The following is a 16,199-nucleotide window of genomic DNA, read 5'->3' on the forward strand; positions in this document are numbered from 1 at the left end:
CTTCCCATCTTTTTTGCTTCTTCCAGGAGGCCCCAGTTTCTTCCTTTGTTGGTTACAATTTTTCTGAAGGGCACTGGCTAGATGATCCTTCACACTACAGAATGCTAGTGATTTGCAGACAGGGACAGTATATGCTGGTCCCTCCCCTCTGGACCAGTCAAGCTACTGTATTACTTTGCCCCACCTCCCCTCTGGACCAGCCAAACCTCCGAGGCCCCACTGGGCCAGTGTGGTTAGTGTGCGCCACCGCTGCAGGGACTTGGCCTCGGATAACCTATTGGGTCTCAGCTAGGTCACGTGACCCAGGTCTGGCTCACTCCACCAATCCCATTTGGGAAGGGAACAATTGATGGAAGTCACTGCTGTCCCTTGTACTTGCTAGTCCTGCCCAGTCTCAGAATGTCATCTACCGGAGCCCCCATATTTATGGAATGGTTCCACTCCTATCACTCACCACAGGTCAATGCAGGCTGCTCTCCAACTCAGCTCTCTGTTTGGCTGGCCGACCCCCGAACTCAATGTAACTGCGTCACCAGTGAGTCAAAGTGGCAGGACCTCGGACGACTCGGCAAGTCGCGGTGGGACCTTGGCCAGTCATGGCAGGGCCTCGGATGACTTGGCAAGTTGTGGCGGGACCTCGGATGGTTGGCAAGTCACCTTAATTTTTTCTTGGGACGAGAGAATTTATTTCCCTCTGTTTGGGGCTCGCTATGTGGTATTATGTTGAATTCTAAGTTGACTATCTCAGGGAACCTCTGTAGCCAGTTGTTATCTATCTGCCATCTTTGCTCCTCCTCCCCAGTTCAATTTTTGACTAGATTTAGGTAATCAGCCTCTTACCCAATCTGTGTAAAAGAAGAAAGGGGAACACACTGTCTTATGGAGTATATCACCTGGAGCCTTCTTTTCTTTTAATAATGATCAGTTTCCATTATTTTACTATACATTCTGAGTAGTTAATGAAAGAGCCAGCCATTTTTTGTCTGTTTGTTTGTTTCAGAGTATACATATAAAATAGTATTATTCCTACAAGTGCAAGTAGCATTATTCCTTTAGTAACTGTCTTGGTTACTTCTCTCTTGTTGCTGGGACAGAATACCCAACACCCAAAAGCAAGGAAAGAAAGGTTTATTTAGCTCACTGTTTGTGGAGGTTTCAGTCCATAATTAGGGTTAGGGTTAGGGTTAGGTGGCACAAGGCACAGGGGCAGCACTTCAAAGCAGCAGCCAGCAAAAGCAGCCAGAGAAAAGGGGAGAACAGCAAGCCTTCTTTTCTCCTTTATATTGTGTACTGGCCACCCCTGACTCCCCAGGGCCAATGTAACACTTGCAAAGTCTCTGTGCCTGTGGCTTGGGCAGAATGAGGATATTTACAAAGTAAGGATCCTGGCCCCCTGCTAAGTCTCCTAGCTAAACTTCTAAACTTCTCAAGTTGATACATGTATTAATCATAACAGACACAATCTGTTCCACTCATTTTGAGATGTAGTATCATACTGCACTTAGGTTGTCTAAACAATTTCAGAGTACACTTGTGAAAATGTAATAAATATTAATAATTCTTCCACTTCTACATATCTGAAAATACATTCATTTTTAAAAATGAAATTACAATGGTTTACTACCATTCTTGTTCTTTTTGAAGCCTCTACTTCTATACACAGGGTCTGACATACCTTGACACGCAAAAGGGAAATAAAATATGAATGATAAGAAAAAGATAACAACAAACAAACACCATATGATGATACTATTGGGATTAATATATTAGGAATGTTAAAATAATGTTCAAGAAAAAGATGGAAAGAACAAATTAAAATACGGAAAATGCACTGGAAAATGGAAATCTATGAAAGCCATATAGAAAGTCTAGAAACATAAAGTTCAGTATTTTAAATTAAGAGTTGAATGAATAGGATATAAGGCAAAATAGAGGTATTAGAAAGTAGGACTAGTAAATTAAAAGAGAAGTGGACAGGAAATATATAAATTGAAGCCCAAGCTGAAACACAAAGGGAAAGACAATAGAGAATAAAGGTTTAATGCACACGTATTTGTAGTCTTAGAAGAAGAAAAGAGAATGATCAGGGAAGAATAACTACTTAAAAACATGATCAATAATTTTCCCAAACTGGAAGATTTGACTCATTGATGTAAGCAGCTCAGAAAACCCCTAATAGAATACAAACAAACACAATTATATCTAGGGACAAAATATTAAAATTGCTGAAAAATGAGATATTAATTGAAAAATCTTGAAGCATTCAGAGATGTAGGATGTACTGTCTATAAAGTAACACCAATAAACTTACAGACGACTTCTTAGCTAGTATTACAGGAGCTAAAAGACAATGAGATGACAACACGGAAAAATAGACTGTTAGTGAGGTTGACTGTTCCCTCTAAGACTCACGTAACTTGTCAAAGCCACAGGATAGAAACAGAGGGCTCTGAAGGAGTGCTAGGCTGTGAATGCGTTGCCCTCATGATGAATTAAGGCTGTTTTGTGGGAATGGGTTGGTTATTGTGGAAACGGTTAAGCATAGAAGGGGAGAATCTGGCTTGCTTCCCTCTTTCTCACGAGCCTCCTGACTTGCATGTGTTTGCTTGTGCTGTATTTCTGCCATGCCACAGCATAACAAGAAAGGTCTTGCCAGGCACTGGAGGCCTCCCTCAGACTTCTTGGTCCAGAACCAATACCTTTCTCTTGTTTAATAATGTCCCCAGTCTGTGACGTGAGAAAGCATGAGAAGGTGGGTGAAAACAACTGGTAGCCAGAAATTCTATACCTACTTTAAATATGGTGAAAAGATGAAATGAACACATTTTAGACAAACAAAAGCAGGGAATTTGTAGAGAGTAAACCTCAATTAAAAAAAATGACAAACAAAAACTACTCCCTCTATAAATCAAACAAACAAGAAAAGTCCCAGAGAAGAAATCATTCCAGATGAAAACAAGGAAATGCAAGAAGAAATAAAGGAAAAAGCAAATATACATAAATATAGGTTGTACAGAAATAAAAGATGAGATTCAGAAACATGATGGAAATCAATATGGAGAATCCTCAAAAAACTAAAACTAGCAACTCCATTTGATCCAGCTATTCCCCTTCTAGGTATCTTCTCCAAAGAGTTAAAAACATCATATCATAGAGATGCATGCATATTCATGATTATAGTTGCACAGTTTGTAAAGCTAAGTCAGCTTGCATATATGTAAGGGGATGCATGGGTAAGGTACGCAAAGCATTTACACCAGGGAGGACCACTCCACCGTGGGTCATTGGTGGAACAGTAGATGAACCTTGTGACAATAATGTTAAGTGAAATAAATCAGACACCAGCTTCAGTATCACACGGCTTCTCTTATGTGAGAAACAAAACATAAATAATTTAAAAAGTAAAATAAAAAACAGATAACAGAAAATAGGGAGGTGGAGCTTCTGCAAATGGGAAGGTGACCTAACGATGGAGGGAGGGGAGAGCAGGAGTAAAAGTAAAGAGAACTAAGCTGTGTCACACACAGGAACAGACTTCCCACAATGACACAGTCCTTAGTATGGCAGACGTGTACTAATAAAACAAGAGTACGAGCTTCGGAACCAGAAGGAAAGAATCACGTCTTATGTTAATGTCTGTCCTAAACAAACTCTCTGTCCTAAACAATGTCCTCTGCAAAGTACGCACTCAATAACATTTTTCTGAATATTTGCTTTTGTGCTATAAATGTTCTGACCTAGGCAGAAAGCAGTTATGGTTTTTTTATTGCAGAGGGAAAAAAAGAATTAGACAATATTACTTCTTTAATAATTTTTTCTCTCATTTTGCTTAACTCATCTTTTACTACATTTATGTATGAGTTCTATAAGTTTAAGGCACAGTTCTCATTTTATTCTCCTTAAAATAAGTTCCGTGCCTCTAGTTTTTCTGTTCTTCATGTTTTATGTTTTTTAGGTCATGTTTACTTATTATGGCGTCATAACTTACACTTAATTATTCACTGAATGAGTACAAATCATATGAGTAGAAGAAACGGAGTCGACAGTTGCTTCATTAAACCCAGTATCCTCATTACTGATAACAAAAAGCGGAGTTGGAAACAAATGAAGAAACCACAGGCAGCTAATTCAGTGGGAATCTTAGCAGAAATTAGGTTTAAGTTGGGGAGAAATAGGAGTGGAGGAAAATGGGGTGGGGACAGTGTTAGAAAAGAGTAGTTAGGGACAGAAAGCATTGGGGAAGGCAGATACCTTCTAGGGAGAGTTACACAATTGCAGATAACAGGATCTTCATGGTCGTTATTAAACACCGCTCAGCATTTGTTACCTTTGCAAAGTGAAGTACATTGTACAGCCTGCAGATGATCTCTTTATATTTGCACATACATTTTTTGCTGAGACAAGTCATTGTAATTTACAGGGTGTGGTACGGCATCTCAGACAGGTTCTGTGCACATGCAGTGATAGGGTCAGGATAATGGCCTAGCTGTCATCTCAAGACATCGCAGTTCTTTGGGTTGGGGCATTAGAATCCTCTCTCTGTGTAACTGTGAAATGTTCTACTAGTTGTCAGGAGCACAGTCCGTTAAGTTTCACCTCCTGCCTCACTATCCCTCCAACCACCCGCCATTTCTTCCTCCCGTTCCTAGGCTCTGGGGATCACTATTCCTTCTTTTTTCTTAGAGGTCAACTTCAGTTCCTGTGGACTCTTTCCAGGGAATCCCTAGCAATCACACTGGTTACTCGCATACTTAGAGCAGCACCCAGCCCCTTAGAAGGCGCCTAAGGCCCCGCAGGATCTGTCCATTGTCGCCGCTCTCACCTCCTTCCGCACGATGGTCAGTTTGCCTGCCCTGCTACTGCCCTGGCCTTCTGCCTATTCTTCAGTCTTGTCCAGCTTGTTCCTGCCTGTGCTCACTGGCCCTCCCCCTACTCCCCTCCTTAGCTCTCAGCCAGCTCAGTCTTTTGTCCTTCAAGTCTCAGTGTGTCATCTTAGAGAGCCCTGGAAAGCAGTTTCCCTCACCTCCACAGGGCTGCAGTTTGGTTTTCCTGTGGCCCTTGCTGCTCTGATCAAGAGCTCTCTGTGGTTTGCTTGCTTGTTGTCTGTTTCTCTCTACGGAATGTCAGCTCCATGGCACCAAGGTCTTTGGCAGGGACATGAAAGTTAAAATGGGTCATGCTGGAGTGACCAAAAGAAGGATGGAGAGAAATGGAAATAAAGAGGTAAATAAAGAAGTGGAGGTCAAACCAGGAAGGAAGTTTGGCAGCTTTCCTGGCGGTGAGGATGATCAACTGCAAGTGAGACGGGCCCTTCAGAACCAGCAGCGTGCCGTGACCTTGGGAGAACTCTGCGCTGGACCTGACTAAGGAAAACAAGAGAGGAACAAGAGAAGAAGAGGTGGGAGCCACTGCATCCTGCCAAGCTTCCCAAAGGCCTGATGAGTTTCATGTTTTCAGCGATGTATCAGTTCAGACGTGTGTGTGTGTGTGTGTGTGTGTGTGTGTGTGTGTATGTGTGTGTGTGTGGTGAGCTTTAATTTCTGTAGCTGCTCATAAATCCTTTATGTTGGATACTCCCACGCTTTCCAAACAGGAATCTGTCATTATTTTTAAAAAGTTAAACTGTTTTGTTATTGTAAACAAATAATATATTCAAGAAGGTGCACATCATAAAACCCCCCTGCCCTTGTCCCACAGCTATACATTGCTTTTATTCCAAAGACAACTAGTGTTAATGTATTTGTTTCTTGTGTGTATTTCTAGAGATATTACACATGTGTGTCTATACTTCTGTCTACACAATAAAAGCCTTCCCTGTAAGATCTAAATGATGACATATCAGATACTGGATTTAATTTCTTTCTTGACAACATGTTTGAGTCCATATCAGTATCCAAAAAGCTTCCTCAAATTTTCAAAACAAGCTACATAGGAGTTGCTTTTATGAGTTACAATAATTAGTTTAGTCTTGGGGTGGAGGGCAGAGTCCCACTACATAGCTCAACCTGTCCTTGAACTTGTTTTTTTGTCTTTTTCATTTTTATTGGTACCGGGGGATCAAACTCACGACCGCCTGCTTGCAAGGCAGGTACTTATGCCCCAGCCCCATGTCCTTGAACTTATAACTCTCCTGTCTCAGCTTCCTAAATGCTGGCATTACTGGTGTCTGCCATTGTATGAGGAATAATCGGTTAGGTTTTGTGGTTGTGCTATTCCTAATCTTTTGCTAATATAAAGAGTGCCAGTGTGGAGTCTTCTGCAAACAATGTGTGCACAGAAGCAAGTGACAGATAAAAGCCTAGAAGAGAGACTGCTGGGTCTGTGCATTTGGAGTTTGAATGCAATCCATATCGCCGAAGTACCCTTCCTGAAAGTTATGCCAACAGAATCTCCACCAGTAATGTCTAAGAGTGTCTGACTCCCAAACCATAACACACAGCATTTTCTCTTTTCTTGATTTTTGCAATGCTGGGGATGGAACTCAGGGCCTTGTTCATAATAGGAAATATCTACCAACGAATCATAGCCCTAGCCATCATACAAGGTTGCATGTTTTTTCCTCGTAGCACTAGGGGTTGGATTAGGGCCTGCACACTGAGCCACATTCCCCAGGCCCCTTTATTTTATTTTATTTTTTGACACTAAATTGCCTAGGCTGGGCTCGAACCTATAGTCTTTCTGCCTCAGCCTCCCAGGCAATTAGGATTTCAGGCACTAACATCTGTTGAATGCAAGGCTAAAATTTGCATGTTGGTATGACTGCATTTTGCATTTCTTTCATTCCAACAGAATTGAATGTAACACCTAACGTTAAGGCTGAGCGTGGTGGCGCGTGCTTGTAATCCCAGCACTCAGAGGCTGAGGTCAGAGGATTGCTGCAAGTTTGAGGCCAGCCTGAGCTAGAAAGTGAGTTCAAGGCCAGCCCGAACTGCACAGCAAACTACTGTCTCAAAAAAAACAATCTAATGTTAATAACCCCTTGTATTTACTTCTCTATAAATGGACTCTTCTATTATTAGTATTTTTCTTTCAGTCCTTTAAATATTTCCTTGTCTTTTTTTTTTCTTCATTTTTATCGGTACCAGGGATAAAACTTACGACTGCCTGCTTGCAAGGCTGGCGCTTATGCCGCTGAGCTAAATCCCCAGCCCTGAGTCCTTTAAATATTTCATTCCACGCCTTTGTTGCATGGTTTCTGAAATAAAAGTATATCATTCATACTCTTGCTCCTTTGCAGGTGAACTGCCTCCTACTCCAACCATTGTTTTAGTAATTTCTTTTGATTATTTACAGTTTGAATCTGCCTAGTTGCAGATTTTTTGTGTATTTACCCCCTTGGTGTTTTCTGAGCTTCTCAGATTGGTGCTTTGGGGTCTGTCATTAATTATAGAAAACTCTCAGCCATGCTTAAATTTTTCTTCCTCCTTCTCCTGAATAGCTATTGCACACAAATCATGCTTTTGGAATTGTCCCACACGTATCTGACATTCCGATCCATCGCTTTGTTTCATATTTTAGTCTGAGACATTTCTGTTGACAAACTTTCAGGGTCTCCCATCCTTCCTCCAGCGCTGTTGGGTCTGCTGGTGCCCCTGTTGGTGGTGACCTTCGTTTCTGTAACAGGGTTTTTGATATCTAACACTTTGGATTCTTGCTTTTCCCACCTCTCTGCTTCCATGAGTCATATGTTCTTGCCTGTGATCCACTTTTTCCACTGGAGACATTTTGCCTCTAATTTTTATTCCAAGTTTTCGGTGTGAGAAGTCCAGGATCTCTGCTGTAACTCAGTCTGGGCCTTGCTTTGCCTCATCTCTTCAGAATGTAGTTTTTGTCATTGTTGCTTGTTAGCTTGATTTTTTGCCATATATATATATATATATATATATATATATATATATTTTTTTTTTTTTTCTGACAGCTAGATGTGATGGACTGAATTAGTTACTGAGGTAGAGAAGCTCCCCCTACCCTGAGTGTGAGATTTAATGTTTATTTGGCTGAATGTACTGCTTGCTGTAGTGCCGGTGTCCAGCTATAATTTCTAAAGGATTTCCTAGAGCTTACTTAACTAGGGTCTAATTCCTCTTTTCCATTGCTGAGGACTGAACCCATGCTAGGGAGTGTTCTCTATTAACGGAGCTCCATTTGCAGCCTTTTTCTGTTTTGTGACAGGGTCTCACTAAGTTGCCCAGGTTGGTCTTGAACTTGTGATCCTCCCAAGTGTCTGGATTACAGGTGTGTGCCATGGTTCCCAGCAGGGTCATAACTCACAATCCCCTTAGCTCTGTGTCAGAGCTGAAGCTCTGACATGACACAACAAGGAGAGGTTTGTTCCATGTTACTGTGTTCACACCTGTTGGCCTCATTGTGGTATTTCTGCACCCCACACTGAGGACCAGTGTGGGCTGGACCTGGCTTCTTCCAGTTCCCAGCTTAGGTTCCATTAAGCTCCAGTAAATAGTGTTCCTTGAAGACAGCTTCTAGGTAGGTTTCAAAAGGGTTGTTCCCCTTCTTATGGGAGAATTTTCCTGAGATCTTTAGAGAAGAAGGTCGTAAAAGGTGGTTGTGGTTGTGGTTCTCCAGAGACTGGGCACCCTGAATTTGTAATCCTCAAACTGGTCCACACTAAGCTTTCAGCAATTGTATTTTCAAGTGTTCATTCTTTTTGTTGGAGCTTCCTCTAGGAAGGTAGCTAGGTGCTCACCATTGAGCTATGCCCCAGGCCTCAAGGGTTCTGACTGACTGCTCCAGCTAGTTGTGACTGCACTCTGTGCCACTCCAGGTCTGGGGCAGCAGTCTATCCTGTGACCTCAGTTATCTGAAGAATCTTAGGGGTGTTCTTGATTTTCAGTTTGTGCAGCTTTTTTCTTGTAGAGATAGGAGGCATGACTTCCAAGCTCTTTTACATGTCAGAGCAGACAGCAGAAATTTTAGTTTTTTTTTTACTGACTGGTAGGGTTGCTTATTTAGGTGTGGAATTAGTCCTTTATCTTGTGATGGGCATACATTTAAAAATTTCTTCATTTATCTTTTGAATTTGCACTATCCTTCCTCACAGGTCAAAACAGATTTTATGTGTGGTTGTTCAACATTTATCAATAGTCTCTTTTAGGCATTTTTTTCTGTGATACAACTAGATAGGCTTTATAATTCAGGATGTACAGGCTTTTCCTATTGTTTCTTTTAATACTTGTCACGATTTTCTTTTTAGCATTTAAATGCTTGTTCCTTTTGGGTTTTACCCTTGTTTAAAGTATGATGGGTGGCTTACCTCCCTAGTAAGCAGCCATGGCTCGGGCAAGCTGCGAATGCCCCATGGAGAGAATCACCCAGCGTCTCCCCAGATCTGCGCCATGTTGGAACTTAGGGCTCTGGGAAACCAAGCAACCAGCTTGCCTGTCTGGTAAGCAGCCTACCGTGCACGGGCTGAGAATCAAACATCTCATACCCCTCCTTCCTATTAGCAAATGGGAACCAGAGGTCTGAGCATCTCTTGGGAGGTTGACCATATGCAATATAGCAAATAGGCAGGATTTTCTTCTACCGATTCTTTGAAGGCAAATATCGTGCTTTGTGCATTGTTCTGATTGTATTGCTCTATTCAATGTTGTTTTGATAAGTTCTATAATGTTCTGTATTTGGCTTGATTTTGCTATACCTGATTGAAAGAACACCTATTGTGAAGATAACAAGATATATACTAGGGCACATGTTACTGTTATTCTGGTAACCTGTTGAGACGTTCTGAACCAATTTCACCTACACTGTCTCAATTGTTTTGTTCTGTTGTATTTTACGACCTTCAAAATAATAAAATATTAAGAAAAAACATAAAGTATGATGGGTAAATACCACTTACTTCCTCTCCTTGCCTGTTCAGCTGTTTCAAAACCATTTGCTCAATAGTTCACTCCCCACTAAGCTGACAACCAGCTATCAAATTCCAATGTGTATTTGGGTGTATTTTTATAATCTCTGCTCTGTTACTGCTTTATCTATTACATATATGCCAATGTGAATTATTCATATATAAAAATTATTTTATTTATTGAAGCTTTAAATTATTTAAAATTATTGTATGCTAGTTACCTTATTCTTCATGTCAAAAATTTTGTCAATGTATGTTACTCTTCTATATTATTTTTAGCAACAATATGTCTACATTAAAAAATCTTGCTGGTACTTTTATTGCGATTATGCTTTTTACGTTAATCTAGGGAGGACTAAATTTTTCTAAAATTGCGATTTTCAGCCCAGGAGTATTATATGCCCTTTAATTTGGTCAGGTTTTACTTCATATCTCTAAGGAGATTTAAAAATATTTCTTCATATGATCTTGCACATTTTTTGTTAATTCTATCCCTAGAGATATTATCTCTTATTCTTTTCCTCTCACTGCAATTGAGGTATTTTCCTTCAGATCTTTTATTGTATGATTGTGATATACACTCAGTGTAACTATTTATTGAATAGATTTGCCTGCTATTGACACTTGTATATTTATTTTGTGGAAACATGTTATTAAAAAGTTAAAGATATAGGCCTGTCATAGTACAAGGTGTTGATGCGAAGGGCAATCTGAAGTCCAAAACCTGATCCCACTCTGTGGAATGCAGTGGCAGTGCTCCTGTTACCTAAACTTACTAACACTCCCCTCACAGAGCACAAAGATACTTAATAGAGTCTGAAACACAGGAAGAAGTTAGTGCACGCTGGCTGCAAGGGTTCTCCCTTTACCAAGCCCTAACCTCACGGGCAGGGTCAGACTGGGAACCGACTATCCCTGTGGGGAGAGAATGAAAGGGTTCTGTGATTTGCACACCAAGGAAATTAAAGGGGACACAAGTTAATGAACAAAGGCGGGGAAGTGAACAGAGTTTTCTTTTTTTTCCCCTCAAGTGACCACTTTAAATGTATGGAAGATTTGGTAGTTCATAGGTCACTTTATACAAGCATCTAAACCAGTCCTCACTGGGGCCTGCAGTCACAAGGGAGTAGATGTGGGGGTGCTGGTGGGGGGGTTTGGATGACATGCTTGGGATCTGGGGACTCCTGTTTGGGTGCTCGGTCCTTTTCATAGCCCTCTTGAGTTCACTTGTGATTTAATCTCTTCTAGGTCTAAGTGCTAAATAGATAGCAAAAAAGACAGGTGAGAAACAGCAGAAGAGAGCTTTGGGAATTGAATCACTCACAGAGTTGCTGGATACAGGTGGAAAATTCAGAGGGGAATTGTGCTTGATCTTAGTCAGAAGGCCAGGGGTGATCAGAGGGAAGAACCATGCAAAGCAGAATCTAACAGAGGGTGTGTAGTGTGCACTGTTTCTTTTATTTCTACCATCTGTCTTCTGCAGTAGGTGTTACTCAGCCCACTATACTACATGAATCCAGAAAGCAAGGCCACAGGCTTCTTTGAGCCTGGGAGCACCAAATCAGGTGAGGACTTCGTGGTCCTGGCAGGCTGTGAAGGAAGGTGCGGAGGTGAGTCTCAGAGTGGGGCGAGTGCTGTAGAAAGGCGATTTGGTCCACGGAGAAAGGACTGGGCCAGGCCAGGTTGCTAGCAGTTGGAACTGGGGGTGCAGATTACACAAGGACTAACCCAGCTGCAGTGGAAGAAAGCAGCCCGAATGAGGAGGCTGCTTCTCTACCCGGAAAAGTGCTCCATCAGCGCCTTTGCCCTCCTCTCCCGGCTGCATAGCTTTTAAGGTGACAGTCACTGCGCTGCAGGATTCAGGATTCGGAAGCAGCCACGGTCTTTGCTCATTGGATGACAGTCTAAATTCATACCTAAAGAATGTGGTTGGAGACAGCTGGTGGAAACAGTCCCAGCCCCGTCTCCAGTGGCAGTGTCCACGTGCTGCTCCCCTTACCAACCGTTCCCAGTCTCCATCTCGGCCTCACTTTCTGCCAGTCTTCCATCAGTTTTTTTTTTTTTTTTTTTTTTTTAAAGTAACCCAGCCTGGTGCATTGTACCAAATGGTCGGTAACGCCCTCGTTTCACCGAGCGCTGCGGGCCACCTCGGTGATTAATGAGAGCCACTCTAGCGGTTTATGAGAAGCGGCACTTCCTCCCCCTGCTTCTTTTATCTGTCACCGGGCAGTTAACGTGAAAGCTGGCTCTGTTCCACCGCGGAGGTGACTGCAGTAAAAACCACGGGGCAGGGCCCTCCTCCAGAAACTCGTGAGCCAGACGCACCGAGCTGGTCCCTGGACACCCAATGGGCCTGGACTGCAGCAGAGGGCTGAGGGAGTGGAAGGAGGGGGAGGACCACCAGGCCCCTCTTCTTCCTCCACGCCGTTGCGGAGTGCGCCCTGCGCTCCGGAGGACAGAGGAAGGTCACTCCAGGTCGCCGGCACCTCCTGCGCCCCTGAAATCTGCAAATTCATTGCTCCCTTCATCTTCCGGCGAAACCCTCCCGTCCGGAATAGGGGCCAGCTCCAGACCTTCCCCTCCAGCCTTTAGCTGAGTCGTGGGCAGCGCTGACTTTCTGCCTGGTAAAAAGGCTCCGGTTCGCTTCTGCCCAGCAGGGGTCTTGTCTTTGCTTTGGACTCCGCTTCGGACTCGTACGCGCTGCTCCTGTCTCAGCAACTTTCTCCATCTTGACCCGCGAGTCGGGGCATTTCTAAGACAATGTGAACAAAGAGCAGCAAAGGAAGGAGCCAGGACCCGCGTCGGGCTGCAGGGCGAGCGCTTTCGTGTCGCCCCCCGCACCCCCTCCCCGCACACACGGCGCGCCCGCCGTGCTCTCGGGCTGCTCGGCCCGGGCAGTGAGTTTCTTTGTCCTTGCCCGCGGCTGGGCCGTAGGCCGCCGGCCGCGGGCAAGAGCCAGAGCCGGGATAAAGGCCAGGCTTCCCCCGCAGGTCCGAGAGGGGCGCGAGCCTGCGCCCCAGTGTCCTGCGAGCGCCTTGCGCCCCGCGTGCCTGGCGGGCTTCGTGCCCTGGAGGGACACACTGAGTGAGACTAGCCCTCCGCGTCCTGAGGCACGGCAGGGTTCAGCACGGCTCACCTCGTCCTCAGAGTGGGGTGTAGGGGGCAGAGGGCACCCAAGGACCTCTTTCCTCCACCGGGACTCCCCGAAGAGGCGCGCGCGTCCAGGTCTCTAGCAGAACTGGGGCGCGGAGGCTGGTCTCTGGCGCCCCCCTGCCGACCGCGCCGCAGCCCCAGCCCCGATGCTGCATCGCAACGCCCCTAACAAAACCGAAACGGTGGCCACATCTGCCAGTGTGTGTGTGTGTGTGTGTGTGTGTGTGTGTGTGAGTGTGCGTGCGCGCGCGCGCGTGTAGATGGACACCCAACTGCCTTACCTGGAATACAGTTGGCGCTTCTGTGTGTTTGCTGGAGAATGAAAGAGAAACTGCTGTGCTCACTCAAACCCATCAAACCTCTCCTTCCCCTCAACTCTCTCCACTCGTACTGCGTAATGCAATGCAAATCACGGATTCCACGTGAAAACCAGTTTCCAGTTTCACTCTGAACCCGCACCGTGCAGCGAGCTAGGTTCGAGGTGATCCTCTTTTATTCCTCGGGCGAACTGGGAGTCTCAGAGGCTCTCGCCTCTGGCAGCGCCTCTGGCCTCAGCCTCTCTTTCGGAAGCCGGGGCGCCTCGTCCCTCTTCCCAGGAAGTTGCGCGCTCCGCCGCGCTGCGCCCGGCCTGCCGCAGAGCCGGTGCAGGGCGCGGCGGGCGCTAGGACCGCGGGGCGCCGGGCGGCGCGGCGCTACCTTAAACCCAGCCCAATGCCGCCGCCTGCGCCACTCTGCGCGCGGCGGGGCTGCGCAGGAGGAGCGCTCCGCCCGGTGCCACGCTCCGCGGCCGGCGGGCGACACCTGTTCGCGGCAGCCCGGGCGCACGCGAGCTGGGACGCGGCTCGCCTCGTCGCCCGCCGCCGCCGCCCGCGCACGGCCAGCCCGCCTCCGCCGAGCCCCGGGGGAGCCTGGACGCCAGCTCTGGACGCCTAAAGTTTTCCCCTTCTTTTTGTTGTATTATTATTAATTTTTTTGCAGGGGGGCTGGGAGGGAGGATCGGTCGCCGCCGCCAACGTGAGATTTTTTTTCCCCTTGAAGGATTCATGCTGATGTCTGCAGAGTCGGGCAGAGAGTAAAAACAGCGCATGCCTTCCCGGAGTCAGGATCCGCACATTCTGACGTAGCCCGTGCATCTTAAAAACCCCTATAATAACGCCCAGGCATTTAAGTGGCTATGGTCATTCTGCTCTCCAGGCAGATGGAGAGACTACGGATTTTCTTCCTCGTTACGGTCGGATGGGATGAAGACCTTGCCTGCTGAGCGCCGGGGATCCATCTATAGAGAAGCAGTTAATAGATAATGTTCGCCAGTATGTCCGTGTGCGAGTGTAAAGTGGTTTCCTAGACTCGCAGTGCTTTGACCTTGAACCTCTGCCAGTGAAACAGCAGATTACTTTTATTTGTGCCCTGAATAGATTGAAGACACGGACCCCTTCCCTCTCTGCGGCTGCAGTGCGAGGGGAGTTGGATGTACCTCGCCTAACAGCGCCTGGGTTGGCATCTCCATTATTTTTATTCTGTGCTCCAAAAGCCCAGTCGTCTGATGGCTCCCTTAGGTGAAGTTGGGAACTATTTTGGCGTGCAGGATGCGGTACCGTTTGGGAATGTGCCCGTGTTGCCGGTGGACAGCCCGGTTTTGTTAAGTGACCACCTGGGTCAGTCTGAAGCAGGGGGGCTCCCCAGGGGACCCGCAGTCACGGACTTGGATCATTTAAAAGGGATTCTCAGGCGGAGGCAGCTCTACTGCAGGACTGGATTTCACTTAGAAATTTTCCCCAATGGTACTATCCAGGGAACCAGGAAAGACCACAGCCGATTTGGTAGGTATACCATTAACCCTGTAGTGGCCACGCGATGACTTGTTCCGCCTGTAACTAAGCGAAGGTAGTGCTGGCTGGGCGGGGGATGCGGGAAGGTATCTCTCTCTCCCTTCTTTCTCGCCAGCTCAGCGGGGAAGAAAGCCTCCGGAATTGCAGATCTGCTGCTGGCACTCGACAAGTGCAAGTCTACACTGAAAGGGCCTTTTTTTTTTTTTTTAAAATAAGGGATTATGTTTTATGAATATAGCACAAGTCCCTAGTTGGTTTGCATCATGTACGCGGGAGGTTTAGGAAGTTTTTTTGAATGGACTGCTTCCACAAGCTTACAGCTTTAATCATTAACTACTAAGAACATAAAAATGCAGTTTCCTTAAATCAGTGGGTATCTTGTGCCCAGATTAGAATCCCCCACCTTTTCCTCTAATAACTATTCTCTTGAATTGTAAATCAATTGTACTATTTCTCTCCCCACCCCACCCCACCCCCATGCGGGTCTGCAAGCCCGGTAGGCAAAGACTGCTGACTGAGTTCTGTGGGGAGGAGGAGGAGGACTAAAGCCAGGGTTTTGACTTTGGGAGCAGCCCCTCAGAGGTGTCCGAGGAAATCATTTGGGAAGAGGTAGAACTCTTGCCAGTCGAGTTTGTCCTTCCAGCTATCAAGTTATAACCTCTGCGTTTAGACTGCCATAGTGTGCAGTCCTGGCCGGGGGTTCTGGGTGGCTGGCGCTCCCCCCCTCGCGTGTGTGTGCGTGCGCGCGCGTGCAAAATCTGCGAGCTAATTTTAAAGGGCATTCCTCGGATTTCATTTTCCAACGAGGATATTTGTGACTCAGCACCGAGGGCTGCAGACTGGAAGGTGGTGACTGTGCCCACTTTGATGCCTGCACACGTGTGCCTGCTGGGGCACCCACAGCCCTTAGGCACGAAGTCAGCTAACACAGTCCGACTGGGGTGGAGGCACCCCCCCCCCATTTTAAAAAAGCGAGTTTGGGCTACCAGAGTGTTGGAAGGAGTTAACTTCTGAGTGAACCCACCTGACAATACTTAAACTAGGTCGTAAAACACATAGTACTGCAGTGCTGTTTCTTCCTCGTGCTTTAATGCCAGATGTTGAACAGTATAACTCCACGCTTAGCTTCGTGGGGCTGTGGGTGCTGCCAGAGGTGAGGCGGGCTTAGGTCTGGGCTGGGGTGATTCCTGATACCCGAGGCCCAGGGGTTCCTCCTTTGCTTACTCTGGAGCCTGAGCCCAAAGCTAGCCCAGTAAATTTCTCTACCAGTCTCCTCTTGCTGCTTTCTAGGGGGGAAAAAGTTGTAGCTCTGCTGTGCATGATTCGGCTGAAATATTAGCGCCCTCCGG

The 16,199-nt window shown here is 45.9% G+C and overlaps 1 protein-coding gene and 1 long non-coding RNA gene across 3 annotated transcripts in view; one reads left to right on the forward strand and one right to left on the reverse strand.

The window, feature by feature from the left end:
• Positions 1–11,307: 11,307 nt before the first annotated feature.
• Positions 11,308–13,722, reverse strand: LOC106025112 (uncharacterized). Of its 2 annotated transcripts, none has more exons than XR_010041720.1 (2): positions 13,303–13,722; positions 11,308–12,620 (listed from the first exon to the last, which is right to left on the reverse strand). It is a non-coding gene; the product is annotated as an uncharacterized LOC106025112 (long non-coding RNA). The 2 variants fall into 2 exon arrangements; XR_010041721.1 differs by lacking the exon at positions 13,303–13,722 and adding an exon at positions 13,005–13,285.
• Positions 13,723–13,876: 154 nt separating this feature from the next.
• Fgf9 (fibroblast growth factor 9) overlaps positions 13,877–16,199 on the forward strand; it is a 31,077-nt gene continuing 28,754 nt past the window's right edge. Inside the window, exon 1 of the mRNA XM_063232510.1 lies at positions 13,877–14,841. Within this exon, the coding sequence (XP_063088580.1) occupies positions 14,565–14,841 (277 nt within the window). The 5' untranslated portion in view covers positions 13,877–14,564. The remainder of the gene's footprint in view (positions 14,842–16,199) is intronic.

This window comes from Cavia porcellus, unplaced genomic scaffold, assembly GCF_034190915.1.
Source record: "Cavia porcellus strain 051 isolate PalLab524CR breed Dunkin Hartley unplaced genomic scaffold, mCavPor4.1 scaffold_21, whole genome shotgun sequence".
Classification (NCBI taxonomy): Eukaryota; Metazoa; Chordata; class Mammalia; order Rodentia; family Caviidae; genus Cavia; species Cavia porcellus.